The 21783-nt window shown below is 44.5% G+C and overlaps 1 protein-coding gene across 2 annotated transcripts in view; it reads left to right on the top strand.

Annotated features, from left to right (window-relative positions):
* wwk (anoctamin 8 white walker) overlaps positions 1–21783 on the top strand; it is a 78126-nt gene that overhangs the window by 14538 nt on the left and 41805 nt on the right. For both annotated transcript variants that reach the window (XM_075679631.1, XM_075679630.1), the window contains 5 exons: positions 1058–1191; positions 8882–9043; positions 13893–14045; positions 16140–16202; positions 16966–17038. In XM_075679631.1, the coding sequence (XP_075535746.1) occupies positions 1058–1191; positions 8882–9043; positions 13893–14045; positions 16140–16202; positions 16966–17038 (585 nt within the window). The remainder of the gene's footprint in view (positions 1–1057; positions 1192–8881; positions 9044–13892; positions 14046–16139; positions 16203–16965; positions 17039–21783) is intronic.

Below are 21783 nucleotides of genomic sequence, written 5' to 3'. Positions count from 1 at the left end.
CTGAGGAGGCTGGTACATTGATGCACGCTGCTTTCCAGTGCGCACATTGTTGGAGGTCACATAATGCGCTTAGTTTCAGACGCACGGCACAATGAAATGGTAAAGAGAGCAGCAGCAGAAAACATTCGCTTTGGAACAAGCATGTGTGCTCCCTGTTGCCGACATTGTGACTGCAAGTGCTCACATTCATCAAGTGAACTGTGTTCATGTGTGTTTTTGGGTGCGTGGCACTAAACATGTTTAGTTCCTAAGCAAATGTTTACTTTAATTTATGCTGCCCACAAAGCTACAAGCCTTTAGGTAACACTTTGCTATCACTGTGAATGCTTACCATTCAGGTGGCAAAACTGAAATGTTTTTTTTTTTTTTTTTGCTGTACCTCTTCACTGTACTCAGAAAACTGCATTTCCTGTCTCTTGCAAGCAAGCTGTTCATGATTGAGCTGTACAAAATATACCTACTATGGCAACTGTGGTAACAAAGTTCTACAGTTTAGTGATAGCCCAGTATTTAGCTTGTCAGGCTCCCATCTATGTCTGATCATTGCATGCAAAGTTCAATCCCATCTGCCATAAAGTGAAGACTTATTTTGTCATTTGGCTAAAAAATGACTTGTGTTCGGTCAATTTTTTAAAAAATTCCTGTTGACTTTCTTTAGATTCTAGATGTCCTTCAATGCATTAGTGCATTTCCCCTATAAAACTTTTCAGTGGAGGAAATGTGCATCTCTTTTACATAGAGCTGACATCTTCTGTAAATCCAGAACTTGAAAGAGCAAGTTCAGCCACCTGAGTTGATCTGTGTTGTCATCCATTTTGCGAAAACTGAAGCATATCAAATTGACAACTTGTTCTCGTTCATAATTTTTTAATATATTGTCGGTCCACATACACTGGTCTTTCTGTGTGCGGGCATGTGTGTGTACCTGTTCCACTTGATGTTTCTTCATATTCATGTGCAAAGTAGTGCAGTATGATGTGGTGTTGAGTTCCAAAACCATGCTGCCAAATGAAGTAGCACACCTGTGCATATTTTATCCCTGTCCACATACCACTAGAACGTGTGCGGAACTACTTTGGTGCCAAGGTGGCCATGTACTTTGCCTGGCTGGGCCACTACACCTGGTCCCTGGCTGTGCCAGCCATTGTTGGTCTGCTTGTGGGCCTGTCCTGTGGCTCTCATGGAGAACAGGTGAGTCTAGCTAGAGTCGTCGGCCATGTCGATGCTTAGAACCATTGCCATTTTGGAAAACAGCACGCTCGTGCTCGGGAAAGGGCCTTTTACCTAATCCCCTTGTCTCACAACAGTACTGCATCGTGACGTCCACTTTATCAAATAATATTGCTTTAACTTCGAGAGTAAAGGTCTGGACTACAAGTTGTAGTTCCTTGATTGAGGCCACAGCTCCCTATTATATGGCAATATATGGCAGTTCAGGAAAATAAAATATTATTTAAAGGAAAGTAAAGGCAAATATTAAGTCAAGCTAAAGTGATAGATCAATGCTTGAGGATGCCTAAGGCATCAATATTATCGCGAACAAAGTTTTAGTAATAAAAAAATTGCGGTAAATGCAGGACATGATTTGCAAGTCACCAGGCACATCCAAATACTAGCCAGATGACAAAGACACTCCTAATTTTGTTTCTGTCGCTAGTACTGAACTTCTCATAATAAAAACATATTCGCATTGCATTATAAGACAGAAGCAAATTCTACTTGTCCATTTCTATTCAACATTTAGAAAAAAGTAACTCATTGATGTTACCTTTGATAATATTACAGGTGGTCGAAACGTTTCATTTTCGCTTGACTCTTGTTAGATACGGGACCTTTTCCTGAGCCTCCTTCGAGTTCACCAGACCACATCGAATTGCGCCACAGCTAATTAAGGAGCGCAGAAGCACATCTACCCGGTTCCCTAGGCGTGGCACGTGCAAACGAGTTGGCGTCCCCCACCTCGTGCGCCGCAGGTGGAGCTATTCAGGGCTTGACTCTTCCCGAAAGTGTAGCGGGAGCCTGGCACGGTTCCAGGTAATGCAGGTCCCAAGCAAAGCTGCTTTGCAGCACTGGAACGTCGCCCCCATCCGCCTATTGTGACGGCGCTTGCAAGCCGGGAAGGCAATACCGCAGAGAGAAGTAAGCCCTCGGACAATTGGGGCCCAAGGAGCGACCCTCTGCGCCGGGTGTGACACAATCGCATGGGCACCTACCATTGGCCGAAACTGACGACACATGAGCGGGCTCGCCGATTGGCCGAAAATGGCGTCACCTGAGCGGGCTCGCCGATTGGCCGTACGTGATGTGACTTCGAGACACCGAAGGGCTTAAAAGCCAGAGACCGGGAGCAGCAAGGGAGCATTCCTTCATTTCATCTCTTTCGAGCTTCTTGCCACGGGCCGCAGCGTCCGAGTTGCTGCCGGCCCACACTGACTTTATGACTGTTAACTTCTTTGTACTCTCACTGTAAATAATGTAAATAAACCTCCAGTTTTCATCTCGAAGTCCTCCTCAACCTCGGCCAACTCCCGCACCCAACGGCAAGGTCCAAAATCTGGGGGACAGCAATTGGGATTGTCCTCCAGATCCAACAACTGGTGGCAGCGGTGGGATCGTCCGAAAAATCTAATAACTGTATGCCAGCGGTGGGATCGTCTGACGAATCTAATAACTGGTGGCAGCATTACGGATGAACCTTCGTCGAGAGAAATCCTGAGGAACCTGGAACAGCGAAAAAGAGCCTTCGTCCAAAAGGAGTCCCGAGGAACTTGGAACAGCGAAGAAGAGAGAGCCTTCGTCCAAAGTAGTCCTGAGAAAACTGGGAACAGTGAAGAAGAGCGAGCCTTCAACCCAGAGAGTCCTGAGAAACCGGGAACAGCGGACCAATGAGCCAGATGGCAGGGTGCTGCAACCGTAAGTGAGCGTGTGGTTTTTTTCCTTTTTAATTCGCCAGACTTCAAATGTTGTGTTTATTTTCATAGTTCTAGGAATCGGGAATTTGGTGCATATTGTGTGTTTGCACGAATTAATTAAGGAAAACAGTTCTAACCACAAGTCGGGGCAGCTGCCATGGATCTTAGAAGGTTGACGAGGTTAGACTTGTTGTTGGTGTGCGACGATTTGGGAGTTGAGGCGGACAAACAGATGAAAAAGCCAGCTATCATAAAGGCGATTCAAGATAGTGGCAATGATGATAAAAGCATTGAGATTGCTTGGGAGGTGATACAAAAACCACGGGAGCGTGAGCATCGTGAACGTGAGCGTCGTGAATGTGAGCGTGAGCCTCGTGAACGTAAGAGTGAGCGTAAGCATGAAGAACGCGAGAATGAACGGAAGCGTGGGCTTCAAGAGGTTACTCTTAGGTGTGAGCGTCAAGAATGTCAGCATGAGCGTCAAGAACGTGAGAATGAACGTGAACGTGAGTATCAAGAACGTAAGCATGAGCGTGAGCAAAAGTACGAGAGAGAGAGAAGGCAGCATTGATAAAACAGATACAGTATTGTGAGCAGTTAAAGGCACAGAGACAACGGCTGTCTGAAAATTCTGTAGGTAGTGCAGAGCAAAAGAATGAGGAAGTATCCCCCGCATTTTCACCAAAAGCCGACAAGAAAAGTAGTGGCTGTGAGGTTAGCGGCCCATTCATACGCGAACGGAAAGTGCTAGCTGCTAAGGATGCCGTAGTGGCAACAGAGGCCGTTAAAGGCCGTAGTGAAAGCGGCGAGGTGCTGTGCCAACAGAGCACTGTAGTGGCAGCTAGGCCAGCTGTGAATGAATTGGCACAGTCACCACGCGTGTGCGTCGCATGTAAGGTTAGCGAGGTCGTTAGCGAGGTACAGAGTAATGCTGACCCAACAGACGCGAGCACCCATGTCGAGATAACTGTCGAGTCGGATCTGCGTGCCGAAGTGCAGTGCCAGCTGGATGATGCAGTTGAGGGCAGATCTCAGGATTGCGAGCTGCGTAGCTCAAGAGAAGACAATTGCATTGTTCAGGGATCGGTGCAGCTCTCCGCCAGTCTAGGTAGCCAAGAGAGGGATGATTTAGTTAAGGATCATTCAGACTGTGCGAGTAAGAGACCGACCCGGGCCGACGAAATGTGTACCGGCCAGCACGAAGCACGAGAAGGCAACATGAAAGCGAGTTCAAAGAGAAAGCTCCGCAGAAAGAAGCGCATTAAACATCGGAATGCGGTGAGCCAAAGTCAGCAACAGGTGCGAAAAGGCAGGGTGCGAGGAAAAGAAAGGTGCAGTCATTGTTGACGATGTTGACGCATCCAACACGTTTGAGCCACCGGTCAAAGAGAGATCGAGAAGCATGTTCTGCACGGACGCGGACAAAGGGCACGGGGCAGTTATGTTCCTTGTCGGTCCGTCATTCTTTTCAAAGTTCACCGTGTAGTGCGAAGGAGCACAAGGTGGCAGGACGAGACGAGGTGGTAGGGAGTCGCGAAGCGGTCAATCGAGTTAGTAATGAAATCGTGGCCCCAGGACGCAAATTGGCCAGAAACTGTAACATGTTGAAGGAGCTGCTAGTGTGTCGGCCCTTTTGTTCCGGGGTAGCCAGAATAGCTTTTGAACCGCGACCACATTGAGTACGGCTCAAAGTATGGGTCAGACGTAAACGTTTGGAACGGGAGGCCAAGAAAGCTTCCGTAGAAATGAAATGTGGTGTTGTTTTATTATTGAACATTTGAAAATTTTCGCGATTTCAGACAGTTTCTTTCAATGTGTAAAGTGTGAGCTTTGTTTATGTTTTGGTTTGAGAAGCTCCGAAATTTGATAGATGAGGTTTAGGTAAAGCTTTAGTTTCGCGAGGTGTTCATTAATGAGTAGATAGGCTTTCTTTTTTTTGTGTGTGTGAGTAACCTGAGTGTCAAGGTTATCGGTGAGAGGCCTATGGTAACGCGCGTGTGTATTAGTTAACCTTTTTTTATGTGTTTTTATTTTCTAAGGTTAAGCGCGTAGGTTTTCAGTAATTGCGTGATTTGCACTGAGAAGCGTTCTTATTTCCATTAGCGCGTGTCCTTGTGCGGACGGAGGGAAGCAGAAGGTTTATGACTGGGTTGCTCGTGTGTGTTGAGGCAGCCGTATTCTGACTTCTCTAAAAAGCATGCGTGGAACGAGTTATTAGGAGACACATTTTTTTAAAAGGGTTCTGCGGAGTGCGTAAGTTACGCAAATTAAGCTCTTGTTTAAGTTACGTGTCCTGTAGGGACTAAAGGAAGAAACATAACATAAAGGAGTAAGCATAATGAAATGTTTGCCTACGACGCAAGTACGTGTTCGAAATAGGGACCACAAAGCTAGCGCGCTTGCGATTATGTACTTGTAGAGTTGACCGGACTGTTCAGTGGCCCCAGTACGTGCGATAAGTACGCCACTGCAATAGGTTGGAAACATGCTGTTCGTGTAGTTAGGCCACTTAAGCTATGTTCTGCTGTTTTCATTTTTTGTTTACAACCACAGCGGCCCTTTGTTTTGCAAGAACAATGTCACTCTGGCCTTGTCGGCATTCAGGGAGAAATGGATAGCGGTTTGGAAAGGTGGTTGGAACTGCTTTGTCAAAATTGATCAGGGTTAAATCAGGATCAAATAATAGATCAGGGTTCATTTTGACTCAGTAATAGCCTGGCGAGTCAGGGGTGAAGAGCCTGCGCTTACACGTGGTGCAGCGCTGTGTTGTTTTGTTTGTTTGATGTACATTCTCCAGGGCCCAGGATCCCGAAGTTCGTCAAACGAAGCTCGACACCAGTACCCTGCAGGTTCTTTCAGCGTTCCTCATGGCCAGTGAATTGATTTCACCGGCCATTCCGAACTTCCGGGGCGAGGAAGAGCTGTTAGATACGGGACCTTTTCCTGAGCCTCCTTTGAGTTCACCAGACCACATCGAATCGCGCCACAGCTAATTAAGGGGCGCAAAAGCAGATCTACCCGGTTCCCTAGGCGCGGCACGTGCAAACGAGTTGGCGTCCCCCACCTCGTGCGCCGCAGGTGGAGCTATTCACTGCTCGACTCTTCCCGAAAGTGTAGCGGGAGCCTGGCACGGTTCCAGGTAATGCAGGTCCCGAGCAAAGCTGCTTTGCAGCACTGGAACGTCGCCCCCATCCGCCTATTGTGACGGCACTTGCAAGCCGGGAAGGCGATACCGCAGAGAGAAGTAAGCCCTCAGACAATTGAGGCCCAAGGAGCAACCCTCTGCGCTGGGTGTGACACAATCGCACGGGCGCCCACCATTGGCCGAAAATGACGACACCTGAGCGGGCTCACTGATTGGCCGAAAATGGCGTCACCTGAGCGGGCTCGCCGATTGGCTGAATGTGACATGACTGCGAGACACCGAAGGGCTTAAACACCAGAGATTGGGAGCAGCAGGGGAGCATTCCTTGATTCATCTCTTTCGAGCTTCTTGCCACGGGCCGCAGCGTCCGAGTTGCTGCTGGCCCGCAATGATTTTATGACTGTTAATTCCTTTGTACTCATACTGTAAATAATGTAAATAAACCTCCAGTTTTCATCTCAATGTCCTCCTCAACCTCGGCCAACTCCCGCACCCAACGGCAAGGTCCAAGATCTGGGGGACAGCAATTGGGGTTGTCCTCCAGATCCAACACTCTGCACCGCCCGAGCCTTCGCATTTCGGTAGTTTTGTTTGTTTGGTGCTGGTTTTGCTGGTTTCTGAAACTCCTCCCAAATGCAAGCAGCACAGATTTCCACGTCTTCGTGATGTCGCTGGATGCCTGAACGGTCCACGTCACTAGAGGAAAAGCAGCTGCAGTGGTGAATCCAATGCTCTGTCTCGACTCGTTTTCTCCACAGCCATGCAATTGCGCTTTGCACAAAAAACAGTAGTGCCATCTGTCAGGTGTCGGGTTGCTCAAAGGCAGCTGTAGAGCAGAGATAGCATGTACAACATCACCACTTCCCTGCTCAGGAGTGGGCAACCTGATTTGCGCTAAAGGTGTCCGCACCCTCCAGACACAATTGTCTCTTAAACAAAGTCTTCTTGGTAAGAAAAAAGTGCTGCAAGGTTTCTAGAATGGTATTTTAAGAGGCCATGTGGACTTAATATTTGCCTTTAGTGTCCCTTTAGATGTTGATATAGGTATGTTCAAACAATTGGTAGTGCATAGCAGTGCAGTAAACAAAAACATCAAAAACTATACTCGGGTAGCCATTTCCACTTAAAATATATTTGATTAATAATTGATTTAAGGACAGCTAGGCTGCTTAATGCGTTGACATAATGAAAACTTTATTTGAAAGTCAATTTATTGTCTTGCCATTTATTGTGTTTGCCTCTCTCTCATGCTGTTTCATTATGTAATTTTGAACTAGATAGACAGCGAAACAGTACAAGCAAAGGAAGAAAGACTTCTTACCAGAAGCCGTATCAGCCACTTTAAGTCTTGTCTAACTAAACGCACTACGACTGGTTTCAGCAAGGCTCACCCCTTTTATACAAGGCAGACATCACACGCAACCCATCCATGATTGCCTATTGTTGTAGAGTATCAGGGCTGAAATTTTCCATGTTTCCAAATTTACCAAGTTCATTTACTAATTGCTTCATTGGACAAACACTCCATTCCTTATCGCAACTGGCCCATATACAGCTTGTACACTCTTTGCAATTAGCATACATTTCTTTTTTAATCTGCAGTTAGTTGGTGTTGCAGTGGTCTTTATAAAAAGAATTCTGGTTTACGTTTTCTTGTGGGCCACATGCCAGGCAGACACTTGGCAGGTTCTGCCCTGTTTGCACTGAACATGTTCACACGCACACCATGGAATAACCTCTCAGAAGGTCTGATATTCACGCAGGAGTGCATCTTGTCCAGTGCTATTCCAAGGGAGTGACCTCATTCACCTGCGTATGGAGTCTGCTGCGCTTATCTTGTGCTCGCAGAAGACGAAAGTACTAGCGCATTGCTTGCTCAGCAGATGCATGAGCCAGTGCAAGCATCTGCTTCTTGGTGCCACATTGCAAATGGTCTCATTTCAATGTATGTCGCAGGATCCTAAATATACACTGTGCATTTGTTAACAACGTCACAGCATTGCATAAAGGGTCTGTATGTTTCAATAGGACTTACAATTCCTTTGCCACTTACACAGTCTCAAGGGTCTTTGAACATAGTAGTCATAGAATATTATTTATGGCTTCACTGAGGTGTCAAAAGCCATTGGAACTCTTTCCAGGGTTAATATGTTGCATCATATAGCTGTATAGCTGCTGTGGCTTTTCACAGAAATGATGCAACTCATTCACGGTTTCTTGTATTTACTTATCCACTTTTGGGATCAATTTAGTCCTGACCTGCTGTTATCACCCTGCTTTAATACCTCTAGGAGAAGTGTGATTACCTGAACAAAGTAGAAAGGCCAACTTCAATGGCAGCAGCATACTATGTTCATTCAGAGTGTGTATATGCATGGTACCAGCAGTATGTAGCACAGAGAAACCTTACATTTCCAATAAAGCTTTCTAAAAATAAATTTGGGTCCACTTTCTTGGCTGCAGCTTGTCTACAAGTAAAAAAGCAGACGTGTATCTGCATTGAAAACCAGAGGTGCTTGCTGCTGCATACAGCAACCTGGGCAAGCCTTTACCTTATCTACACTTGCTTTTTTATTCATCACTGCTAGAACGTAACTGTGTAGCTGGAGTCTTCTTCAGTGGATGCGTGCGGTTCACAGGTGAAGCCATCCTGAGATGTGAGCTGGGTTGTCCCCCTACACATAAGGTTGCATAATGAAATGCTACTGGTGATTTTAATGTGAAACATGAACAGAATTTTACAGTCCATTGCTCCCATGTATGTTTCGGGCACTCATCCAGAGTGACTCTGCTGATGTTGCCTCATTTATCTGCGGAAGTACAGGTGCAGGAGGACGCATGCTTGGTGGGCTTTACGCTGCTCAACATGCTTTGGGCGACCATCTACCTCGAGCTGTGGAAACGATACTCTTCTGAGCTTTCCTACCAGTGGGGCACTTTGGATGAGCAGAATGAGCTGCTTGTAGAGCCACGGCCTCAGTTCAGGGTAAGAACCAGAGTGCACACACTGTGGCCACATTTGGTGCACAGGCTCATTCACAACACGTGTCCATCAACGGGAGGCCCATCAGGAGAAGAACGAGCTTCAGCTGCACTCGTGGCATCGGCATTGGTGTCGTGTAATACTTTGGCATCACACAGTAAAATGCCGATATAATTGGAAATCACATAATTCAAAGTGATGGATAAACCAAACAAGTACTTGGTTGGTGCCAGCAAAGTTGTTTGTAATTGATTAGGAAAAAGCTTTCACGAACCATACTTAAAGATTACACAATAGTAGTTGTCTTGGACACAATTTCTCACTTCCGCAGACCATTTGTACACATATTAGCCAAAGACCAAGGTTGATGAGTTGCTAGCCAGCATAACTTAGTGTACTGTGTTTTTTAGCTTTTTGTGATACATTACCGTTTATTGTGCAGAACTGGCTATATTGCGGCCGTTTTTGACTCCCGTTTATCCTCCCATAGAACTCCATAGATACTCATACTACTTATAGTGCAGCCGTGCGAGATGAAGTACTGGTTTTAATGTGATTTCTGCAAGAAAATCCCACAGACAAGCACAGTAACAGGCGTGCTTCTCAACAGGTTGTGCCGGCCGATGGGAGAGGAGAGCAATGAGGGCAATGCAGAGGAGAATGAGATGAACACACTAAAGAAAAAGAAAAAAAGAAAGAAAGGCAGCGGCAGCATGATGCAGGCATACGGTGTTTGCCTAGGTGGCACAGAAGCCGTCGCTCGGCTGCTTATCAGCGGCGTGTGCAGCGGCTTCAGTTTGTGTGCAACCATCGCAATTCGTGTCATCATGAACTGCAGATGTCACATGTGCCACCTTAACTGTCAGTTTAAGCAGTGTTCCACAAATTTAGTTCAGCGCTTTTAGGCTTTATGCTCATACGTGAGCTTCCACCTTTCCTACCATTACACGCACATACAAACTTGGTTGGCATTTGCAGTAGTTGCTGTGGCTGATTGCCAGAAAAACCAAACTCTGCTTCACATTGCCCCAGTTCAGCCCGTGCACATGATTGCATGTCCAATCTGAATGTAATCGTCCATGGATACAAGGACGAGCTTCCTGTGACGGCATGCTGCCCGACACCCCCACCGGCTGGGCCTAATCAGTGCACGTTGTCGGGAGACGTTGACCAAAGTTGTGGTTTAGTGCCAACTGAATGAAGCGCATCACAGGGGCTGTGTGGCACTTGGAAAGTGGAGGAACCACCTTGATAACGAAAGTGAGGGCATGGGCAGCACGGGCAGCACTCAAATGATAGCATCTTTGTCTGCGGTTGCCTTGTTTTTGATATTGTCCGCGCACGCGAATCAGTCCAAGAAATTGAACGGAACACTGTACGGCATTTGAAATTTTGGTCGCCGTTCTACATTAGTTCCACATAGTTGGTGGCAGTGCCGTGAGGAATTCAAATAATCGAGCAGGTCTGAAGAATGAGTGGGCAACTTACTTTTCCCCTTTTTATTATTATTATTTTTTTTACTTGGTCTGCTTCATGCAAAGACAGCGGGTCCTCAGACATTAACCAACGCTCGTAAATTGAAACGAATGCAATAATTCTGGTGGCATGCTTCGATTCTTGTATACGTGCGGCTGCTCGGACATGTTTTGTGCAGGTACAGCGTTTAAAAAATGTTGTTTTGGTTATAGTGCGGTACCACTCATAGTGCGAATATTCACGACTTCACTGACTTCTGTTACATGCGGTCTATGCTGTATACGTTAAACCTGCAGCATTTGTGCTGCCTTTCCACAGAAATGTGGTAGATATGCAAGATATTTTAGCATGCTGTCGTTGCATACAATGCTCAAGCAGAGAAGTAAAAATGAATACCTTGAGGGTCAACATCGTACATGTACGGTAGCGTGAGAAAGTCCCAGCAGTAATACTACATGTAAGATGGCCATCGAACACATGAAAAAATTAACCTTTTCAGAACAAAGCACTACCTATTATTGCTTTGGAGATGCTGCAACCTTTCGTGCCTTCTAAAGAAAGTTCTTATTGTGCTGCCGTCCCTTGGACTTCCACCAGAACTGATTTTTCACTTCACTGTATGGTGGCTGTCTCCGTGACAGTTCAGGAGTATTCGCGCTTTGCCTAATCTACTGCCGCATGCTCTTGCCCACGCTCGCACGCTTTATATTCTGCATTCTTGCATATAATGCATTACAGCCGTCAGGAGTACGGATATTTATCTAATTTCTTATAACTTAATTCACTACCTTGAAATACTCACCTGCGTGACTCTCCCATAGGTGTGCTATTATAGCATTCTTCTCACCAGAAAGCCACATACAACAGTTTGCTGCTCTGCCATTGGCCATACCACGCTGAATACGCCGGTTCTCGTCCGATCCCCGAAGCTGAGCAGCATTGGGCTCAGTCAGTACTTGGGCGGGAGTTTGCTGCTCTACCTGTTGAGGAGGGAAACAATTAATCTAATCTAGGCCTGTCACCTGAAACACCACGGGTTTGCCTTTTATATTTATTCTTGTCTTCATTATTTGTATTAACAAACATTTCTCTCTCTCTATAGCATTTGAAATACCGCATTTCACAAATGTTTCATCTTGTGATCTGTGCGGCACTGTCAAAAAGCTTGGGACAACAGAAAGGAAAGTGAACAGGACGTGCACTGTTCGGCAATTACATAGTTGTGAAACAGCATGCATCCTGCGCACTTCCTTTTGTGCTTTCCCAAGCTTTTCGTGAGCACTGCACAAACTGTAGCTTATAAAAGGTAAAAAGTGAAAAAGTTATGAAAGAGAGAGACAGTGGCAGGCATGAAGCTACTAGGGAAAATGATACAGGTTTCCTTTGTAGACTTGTACCACTGTGCTTTGCGCTGAACCTATATGAGCCTTTCTTGCTTTCCTTTCGAGAAAAATTAATGAAAGGAAAAATTGTCGTCCACTCAATAGTGAATGATGATTTTAACTTTATGAATTTTTCTTTGCAGCTTCATTTCACAGTTGGGTGGATGAATCTACCTCCATTTTGTGAATTTCCACACAATTTATGTGCTGTATTCATAAATTAGCTATTTTGAATTTACTGCTAGCATGTTAGTACTGAAATCTTGCAGGCAGATTGTGCTGTACAGTCTCTCTTCTATGATAATACCTTTACCAGACTTGGTAGCCCCAGTTGACTTGAAAGAAAAGGGAGGCTGCTGTCTCTGAACTTGGCAAGCAAGAAAAGATCCAGTTCAGCCTTATGAGGCAATCAGTGTCACAGTTTGCATGTGGCGTGTTGCTATCACTGCTTTGTTACATGCTTCAGTCACAAATGTTTACCTTGCAGACCATGGCAACCTAACAAACTTACCAGAGCAATCACAAGGCTACCATTGCTCGTACAGCTGCAGTGACTAATGAATTTGATTGGATTATGTAAATTTCTAATGCTAATGATAATAGCCTGTCATGATTGTCATTTGGGCTTTGTACTCAACTTAATGCTCATATAATTAATTTATATGTTTTTCTGAAAAAGAAATAGGCAGTAAATACAGTACCATGGATTGTTTTATGTTAGTGCTAATTACTAAAATATCTCTAATTTCAGTTCTTGAAGTGGGTAGGGGAAGAAGGATGGATTTTTTAAATGTTATTCTGGAAAACAACCAAGGAAAATGTTTTTTTTTAGTTGACCACAAATAGCAGTGTGGAACTAACATTGTGGTGGTAGCTTAACTTCTGCATCATCAGCAGGGAAGCACATAGGCAGGGAAACACTGGATTATGTGTGTATTTTTGTTTCATTTCTTCATGGAGCTTGCAACAGAAACTTGTCTGATGATACCTAGCTTGATAAAACTGTCAATCATAGTCAATCATAGTTCCTTGAATTGGAATGTTGTGTTACTCAACCCTTTATTCACGCAAATTTTTTCTTGCCGAGCCTCAGTATTGAGTACGAAGTTTCTGACTAAATGTCTTCCGCCAACACTATATCACAGGCAGCAATTGGTTTACAGCAGGGACACAGGATGGGAGAAAAGAAGTTTGGCATGTGACTCGCTTTCTTTTGAAAGCACGGTTAGAGGAGACAGACTGATCCAAGATATCCAGCTGAAAGTGGTTTCACACATGTGATGTAAAACAAATGAAATGTAGACCTATGAGAACCATCTGTACAAGTTCCAAATGAAACCATAGGTGTGTTGAGGAGAAGCCCACTTCCAATTTTCTGCCTGGTGTTTCTCTCCGTTGCTGAAAAAGCTTCTGCAAAATATTTTTTCTTTTCATTGATTAGGCTTATTCTTAATGTGTTTTCTGCATTTAGATAGAAAATAAACATTTTGTGCGGGTATCGATATTAAAGTGCAAAGTGAGCAAACTTGGCATGTAGGTAGCCGAGTACTAGGTGCATGCCACTCAATGCATCTCACCCGCCATGGTGGCATAGTGGCTACGGTCTTCAGCTGCTGAGCACGATGTTGTTCTTTTGATTCCTGGCCAGGGTGGCCACATTTAGATGGGGGCAAAATGCAAAAACGCTCATGCACCTAAATTGAGGTGTACCTTGGAGAACTCCAGGTGGTCAAAATTAATCCAGAGGCCTTCTCTACAGTGCCTTTTGTAGGCCTATTGTTGCCTTGGAATGTTGAACCTCATGAATCAAATCAATGTTTTCATAATCTTTTTTTTTTCATAATTAATTTATTAGTAATGTCAAGTAAGAATGGCGCAAACAAATAGGAATGAGCACAGTATGGATTACCAACGCGCCCAACAGTCAGTACTTCTAAATCACAGCAACTCGAGACATGCAATATTTGCATTGTGGTCTTCTTTATACTTTTCAGGGTGAGCCCAGCCGGAGTCCTGTGACGGGGCGCTTAGAGCCCAACTATCCTGGCTGGAAGAGGCACCTGTTCCGATATCTTGTGACACTGCCAGTGGTGGCCTGCTGCCTTCTGATTGTAGTACTGGCCGTCTTCCTCATCTTTCAGCTCCAGGTGCTTCAATAGTGTCCAAGGGTCTCTTGTGGAAAACCAGGGTGTCAACACTCTCCATAATGCTGACACTAAATTTCATATTTTGTACGGTTGCGTTGTATTCCTCTGTAATAATGAACAGCTTTCAGCAAGCACTAATGGTTAATATAGATGAGGGCATAATTTAGAGGAATGCTAAACAGAAACACCAAAGAAGTTCATGATGAAAAAGTATTCTTTAAAACGCTTCTTGAATTTTGCAGTGCTACTGGAAGAAAAAGTAAAAGTCGAAGTTCAACTATCTTTTTTAAATTTTATGCCAAAATCTCAGCAGCCATACATCAGCACAAGATCATGAATTTCAAAGTACTTTTTTGTATTTGGACTGTTGTGGTGCAGTAAATGTTCTCTAAATGCCAAGTTTAGTCTTTGGCTCCTGGAGAATACAACATAGTCCATCTTTCCCAACAAAAAGTTATCATATTTGCCCAAATCTAACGCACACCTTTTTTCAGAGAAAATGGGTCCAAAAGTTGCCTGCATGTTCAGTCGGATACGAAACTGTGTTTACAGCGTTGACAGCTGCCTACCGTCAGAGATAGTGTCATCTTGTGGTGGCGACAGAGCATGTTGTTCTGAAAGTTGCTGTAGGTTTATTTTGCGCTCGATTACAACCTGGAGTGACATTCTCGGGCAATGGCTTTCGGAGAGAGTCCTGGTGTGTCAGGTATTCCGCTATACTGTGCGTAATACCGAATTGCCACAGGCATAAATGGTCGAATTGGTGGTGCAGAGGTCAACCAGACAACCATAGAGTTGTTATGGTCAAATAGCGCCGCTAGGAAAACATGAACAGCACCCGTCCTTGTGTTCTCTCATCTGTGTTTTCCTCGCACTGCTTCACCACGAAGGCATCGTACCAACTAGCTCACACTCAGACTTTATAGAGTTATTGCAATTACCAAGTCTGTTCTGCTTCACTGCTAGTGTAAATTTTTGGCAGCGGCTTAATCATGAATGTTGCCTTTGAAAATGTTTTGCTTGACAATAACACTTATGGAACATGAAAACATGTCTATAAAACACCCTAAAACTCTCAACTATGACTCGGCCAAATATCGCTCGACTCAGCACTGGATGTGTTGGTGTTTACAACCGCCATTATTTCTGGCACTGTGCCAAGCTTGCTATCTGTGCACAGTGCCAGGAAAGCTGTCAGCCGCATCCTTTGTCAAATCCCACACAGAGTCACATAAAATATTGTGAGAGAGATAAGCAGAACCTCATTCATACAGCGTAAAAAGAAATTCAAGAAAAAAAGAAAGACCAACGATTACGATACTCCCTAATGCGAAAGTTGAGCGCAGCTCTAACGTGTTTTCATTTCACGATGTATTGAGGCAAAGAACTTGAGACACACTTGTAGCAGAATTGGCAATTGCTGAAATTTTGATGTGCGGGTCATCATCTTTAGTAAAAACAGATTTCACACAGATTCAGTATAAACAGATTCAGCATAATATCCATAAGATTTGTTAGTTTTAGACAGTACCGCTCAGTTACAAATGTGTTGGAACGTAATTATACACAGTGATAGGGAACTGGTGTTACTGCCGTCCCAAACCTAGTTTTATTTCTCCAGTTCTGCTGTTACAGGAATTTCAATGTGTGGAGTATCACCTATATTCCCTTTCTTCTGGTCAATCAATTACTTCAGGAGCTACTTTCGCACTAGCGTTGTGTAACCTTCAGTGTTTACACTTCACTAAAGCAATCACTATTTTGTCAATGTGCTCGAAAGCTTTGCAAAGTGAAAATAGTGCTAATGGCAGGTGTGACATTTTTTTGTCACACGTTTCTCCAGCATTCAGCCAGATAATGTGCAGTGAAAGCTATGTTCCTGAAAGTTATTGGTCGAAAATGCAAATTGTAGTGACTCTTGTTGCACGTAAAATGTGAATTAAGGCATAACAGTTCTGTGCATATCATTATTACATGTGTTTAATATGCAGCAGCTATTACATTTGTTTTAGTTAGTGCATTTCCCTAAATCTCATCTGGTACCCCATGATAGCCAAATGTGTCTCATTGGCGACTTTATCTTATGGATTTCAGCACTGGTGGGACGAGTGGCGTGTCCAGAGGCACTTTCTGGGCAACTTTTCTTTCTTGCCTAAGGTCAGTTGTGGACAACATCTGTCTAAATTTTATTTAGCAGACTTCATCAAAGGTTGCACTGTTTCAGAGGAAGCAGTTCTCTTATTGTCTGCACCTGAAATGTTGCTAGCTCTGCATTGTTAAGGAATTCATGATGAAGTAAAATGCATGGGAGTGTTGTGACAGGCGAGGTGTGTTTCAGGATTATATTATGAAACAGAAACATTAAGAAAAAATTGCAAAGATGAGACACTGAGGGAAGAAATGGCACAATGAAGCGCTTTGTCATTTAATTGTGTTGTCACTTTAACTTCCATCTTTGCCATCTTCACGCTGTTTTTTCCTTGGTAAACCATGTACCAACCAGCCCACTTAAATGCAATCTTATACAAGAAATCCCATACAAAACAAGATGGGGAGACCCTCTCATCCAGTTGCATGTTTGTAGTGAAAGTTGATTGCTTATATCTTTTTTCTGATTGTTTGTGCTTTGTACATCAAACTATTTTCGTTTAAATATAACTTAAACTGCACAAAAACAGTATTGAAGACCCATACACAAGAAAAAGAAATTAAATGTCCACGTTTCAAGTTGCTATTTTAGTATTTTTTACTTGAGGTTATTCACATTCAAGTGGGTGAAACTGAACTTTGGTGATTTACATGTAGTGCTTTGTTTCAGCTACTTGCCTCACACATTGAATTGCCTTGGCACGTTTTGCAAAGTAGTTCCAGCAAGTAGCCGCTCAGCAAATGTGTTGCCCACTGCCCTTTACTGCCATAGATACTGCTGGCTGTGGTGATCCACGTGCTTGACACCGTCTACTACCGCATTGCTCTCTGGCTTAATGACATGGGTGAGTGTTTTCTTGTGGGCACACTATTGCAGTTGCTCTGAGCATCCTTTGCACCCTCCTTGCTACAAGGGAATGTACAGAACTTGTTCATTGTGATAATTCACCCTTTGCATGCTGCGCATTCGAGGCGTTTGTGCCTTCTGTGTGCCTATAAAGATTAATTTCGGTTTAAGTAACACGTCACAGCAGGCTTTAGATTTAAATAGTACATCTTAATGTGTTGCTGGACATTTTACAATGTTCGTTGATCTGTGTATTGGTTAAAGTCGAGTGCTGTCGGAAGTCTATACAGTGCTGCTATGTCTTGTTTTGATGGGCAGTTTCACGCGCCAAATGGCCTCTTCATCGCTACCATTATCTCTCAAACAAGTCTCATAATCAATATCAGCATCCTCCAAATTTTAGTTCACAAGGAGCTCTTGAATTTCGGCATCATTGAAAAACCATGTGGGCTTCTTGTACTTGTTAGCCATATTGGAGAGACTGGAATAGCACCAAAAGATAACTTTATTGTGGCACCTATCACATAAAAACAAAAGCTGCCATGCAATTTAAATCTAACCAGTCTCTCTGTAGAGAGCACAACCAGCTTGTGGGGGTTTCACATTCACAGATATTTCAGGAAAGGCAGGGATTCATCAGAAATAGTGACACAGCTTTATGGAGTTGACCAGGGGTGTGCACTGATGCCCAGACGAGTTGATTCGAGACCAGCACTTAAAGTGTTGAAAGGCTGCAATGAAAAAGAAAGTGATGTCAACCTAACATGGTCTGGAAAGACGGAACACGTTTTTGCAATCATTTTCGTGCATGCAACTGACCACAGTGCCGTGCATCAATTGTTACAGGCCATGTTAACAGCCTGTGATGGCGACAACTCTAATCCTCTAGTAGAATAGTCTATAAGTGTGATTTCTGTGGTTACAATGAAAAAGCATGTGCTGTAGGAAGCCCATGCTAATTGCATGCTAGTGGCCATACAATTAACTTTTTTAGTAGTTGATTGAGAATTTTATTTTATTGAACATCCAAGGTGAGGACTAATAATCTGCATGCCTGACAAAGGCCCCATTTTCAAATACAGTTTAGATAATGTTATCACATATTTCTGATTTTAATACTATTCTACTCAAACAGGCATTGAAAAGAAAGAGAATTACAACTTAGCCAGTCTTCTGCACATATATACAAAATTTCAGCACACTCAATTTATATACAGAAGAACCTGGTTCATACATCCTGGGGAAAAGAAATGCAAGATAAAAATGTACGAACGGGTAAAATTATAATCTCCAAAGCCAATCTTCAAAAAATTTTGCAGACTTATCTGTAGTTGATGTCTATGTAATGCGAAGGTTTGCCTGAATCGTTGCAGCCCGAGACACCGACACATGCAAATTTGGTGATGCGCAAGCGACCCAAACATGCATTGCCGTTTTAAGAGGACGATAAGAAACTGAACCGAAATTGAGCTAGTGGGCAGTGCTGGAATACAATGCTACTATGCCATCAGATCGAAACACAACGCTCACTTCGCACCGTCTGCAGCAGGGAACAACAGTGCGTTTGGGTTATTGCCTATTAAAACCGTGCAGTACGCTTCCAATAGTACTACGTCACATGCACTTTAAAACAGATAGGTTGAATTCTGAGACTTTAAGTGCCATAACTACGATTTGATTATGAGGCACGCCATAGTGGGGGGCTCCCGATTAATTCAGGCCACCAGGGGATCTTTAGTTTGTCACCAATGCACAGGACACAGGCATTTTTGCATTTTGCCCTCATCGAAAGGCAGCTGCCACAGTCGCAACTTCATCCCATGACCTCATGCTTAGCAGTGCAACACCATAGCTGCTAATTCACCACAGAAGGTAAAAATAGACAGGCGAAGATGCTTATCACAATGGGTTGGCCATGATAGTTGTGAATAATGACTTGCAATGACCCGCTACATTTGCTAGTACCAGAATAGGAAAGCCAGTGCGTGGTAGCACTGTTGTGTGGCACAGGTGAGTGAGTACTGTGGAAAAACTTCCGTTGCAGGCAGGCACCTACTGCTCCCGATCGCACTTGCCTTACACCTTTTCTTGTTGACATGAGGTCTAGTGGCCGGAAAATGTATACTGTTATTGCAGTTTGGCAATATACCGAACATTGGGGCCGAAAGATTGTTTTCCAGGAATGCATTAACCGGTAAAAAAGAAGCGTAAGTGTATTGGCTCATTTCTTTCGTTCTTGATTGCAAATCTTGGCACCGAAAGTCTTACAAAATGAGATTGTATGAACAAAGTTCTACTGTATACACTATTAGCATAAAACATTGCATCATTAGTTATAAAGGTACACTTGCTACGAAGATACAAAATTAGCATAAATTTGTTCATAGTAAATATTAATGAAATGTAAATGAACAGGACATCACTAATTATAAAAAGGTAGTCATAATATAAAAATACAGATTCTTCATACAACCTGAAAGACTTCCAACCTATCGAAAAAATTAGTAATATCATTGTTCCATCAGCATAGAGCTTTAATTTGTTTTTTGAATGCACCTTGTTACGTTTGGTCGAGCAGGGCTCCGAGCCGAGACAGGAATATGACGCTGTACGATGAACAACGTTATTTCAATCCAGCATAACTGCTGCCAGTAGATACACAGCATCCTCGGCGTGGCTCCGCTATCCTTTTTAACAGCCTTGCCTTCACGAAGGGAGAGGGAAACACAACCCTCCTCACGATAACAACCATGCGCGACGGCACATTATCACGCTGACAGGTTCGCCAGGCTTTGGCGCTTGGTGAAGGTAGACACATGCGCGTGACCGCAACAGCTCCTCCCCACGGTAGAAGAATGGGGAGGGGGTTTCCCAGAAGGTCCACACTGCAACATGAACACACTTTCGAAAGTTTGTCGAGGTTGACAGAACAGCACATTCGTGTTTCCTTTTAAGCAGTTTAAGCGGGCGAAGTCTCGGCAGGTAGGCCCAGGGTATGGAGTGATTCCGGCATACTGGGCACTACTTATGTGTAAATGGATCGGACACCAGGACCTCTGGTGACCCCAGACGTCACAGGGTTGCTCGTGGAGGTGTCTATGGCCAAATTGTGCACATTCTTGACAGATGAGCCCGTGGTGTGAAGTGGTTCTGGAGTATTAAGCTACTGTTGCGTAGATGGACCGGGCACCGGGTTCTCAGGTGACCGCAGACCTCAGAGGGTTGCTCATGGAGGAGTCCATGGCCAAAATCCTGGGCATAGGCAAGAAGGCAAGCCCCCGCAAGCACCACAAAAACCGCCGAATGTGGCCCAGCCCGGGGTTTTGGAATCTTTCTAAAAACAACATAACTGACAACTAGTGAGGACCTTTGACAGGCCCAGGCTGGATAATGAATTCAGAATGAATGCTTCACTGCATTACTGCCGACTGACACCGAGTGAGAGAAGGCCCTGCTCAAACCATCTGCATTTGCATGCAGAGATCCTTTCTTGTGTTTAACCGTGAATGCGTACGGTTGCAAACTGAGGCTCCAACGCAGCAATCTACCCTCTTTGTTCGACATTTATTGAAGCCATGTGAGCAGCCTATGATCTGTAATAAAAATAAATTCTGAACCCGACAAGCAACACGAGAGCTTCTCTACAGCCCACACTAGGCGCACGCATTCTTTTTCTATGGTACCGTAGGCTCGTTAACGAGCGGTCAACTTTCACCTCACGTACAGAATCGGATGTTCGGGCCTGTGCTCATTTTCCTGGCCTAATACTACACCCACCCCTTTTTTCGCTGGTGTCACACTGCATAAGAAAGGGTCTTGAGTAGTCCGGGCTTATGAGGACTGGCTTTTCTGCGAGTGCAGCTTTCAAAGAAGCAAATGCAGTCTGTTTGGCTTCATCCCATTCTACCCGATTAGGGACGTCTTTCTTTAGTGCACTTGTAAGTGAGCTAGCAACCTCCGAGAAGCCCTTGATGTAGTGTTGGTAATAACCTACCATCCCTAAAAACGGGCGGAGTTCTGTTTTCGTTTTTGGGCGGGGAAAGTCTCTGATCGCCAGAATCTTCAACTCAAGTGGGCTTCGATGCCCTTGGCTGAATCTGTGTCCTAGGTAGTCAACTTCGGAACAACCTAGCCTACAATTCTGGGCTTTTAAAGTTAAGCCAGCTGTGATGGGTTAGGATCGTCACGTTGCAAAGCGTGTGACGCGAGGAAGATGTAGGAGACGGTGCATGATGAGCAAACACACAATTATATTAGACGGCATGTAAACACGAAGAATATCTTAAACTAGACCCACACATACAAGGTTGTTCGTAAATAGAAAAAATGTAGTCTCATGAGGTTGCAGTTAAGTCCACAGTGTGGTGAGACGTAGAGTCCTTGAGATGGAACACTTGCTCGTCGAGTGATGACCGGCGTGGAAGAGCAGACGCAGCAGCACGGGGCAGGAAAAGGTGGACAGCCGACAGCTCCGTAGACGAGAACAGGCCACTCGGTCGCCCGGTCACCCGAACCTCGCGCGTAGAAGCGGGTTCCAAGATGCTGGCAGGCCGACCTGAGGCCTCGTGCAAGGCAACGACCCGAGGCGCTCCTCATCTCGATGACGGACGCTCGCTCTCCCGAACCTCGCGCGTAGATGCGGGTTCAAGGCTGCAGCAGGCCGTTCCAAGGTCTCGTGCCGTGCAACGACCCGAGGCGTTCCCTGTCCCGAAGACGGACGCTTGGTCAAGTGAACCTCACCGG

This window comes from Dermacentor variabilis, chromosome 2 (genome assembly GCF_050947875.1).
Source record: "Dermacentor variabilis isolate Ectoservices chromosome 2, ASM5094787v1, whole genome shotgun sequence".
Classification (NCBI taxonomy): domain Eukaryota; kingdom Metazoa; phylum Arthropoda; class Arachnida; order Ixodida; family Ixodidae; genus Dermacentor; species Dermacentor variabilis.
This window is presented reverse-complemented; position numbering and strand designations above follow the sequence as displayed.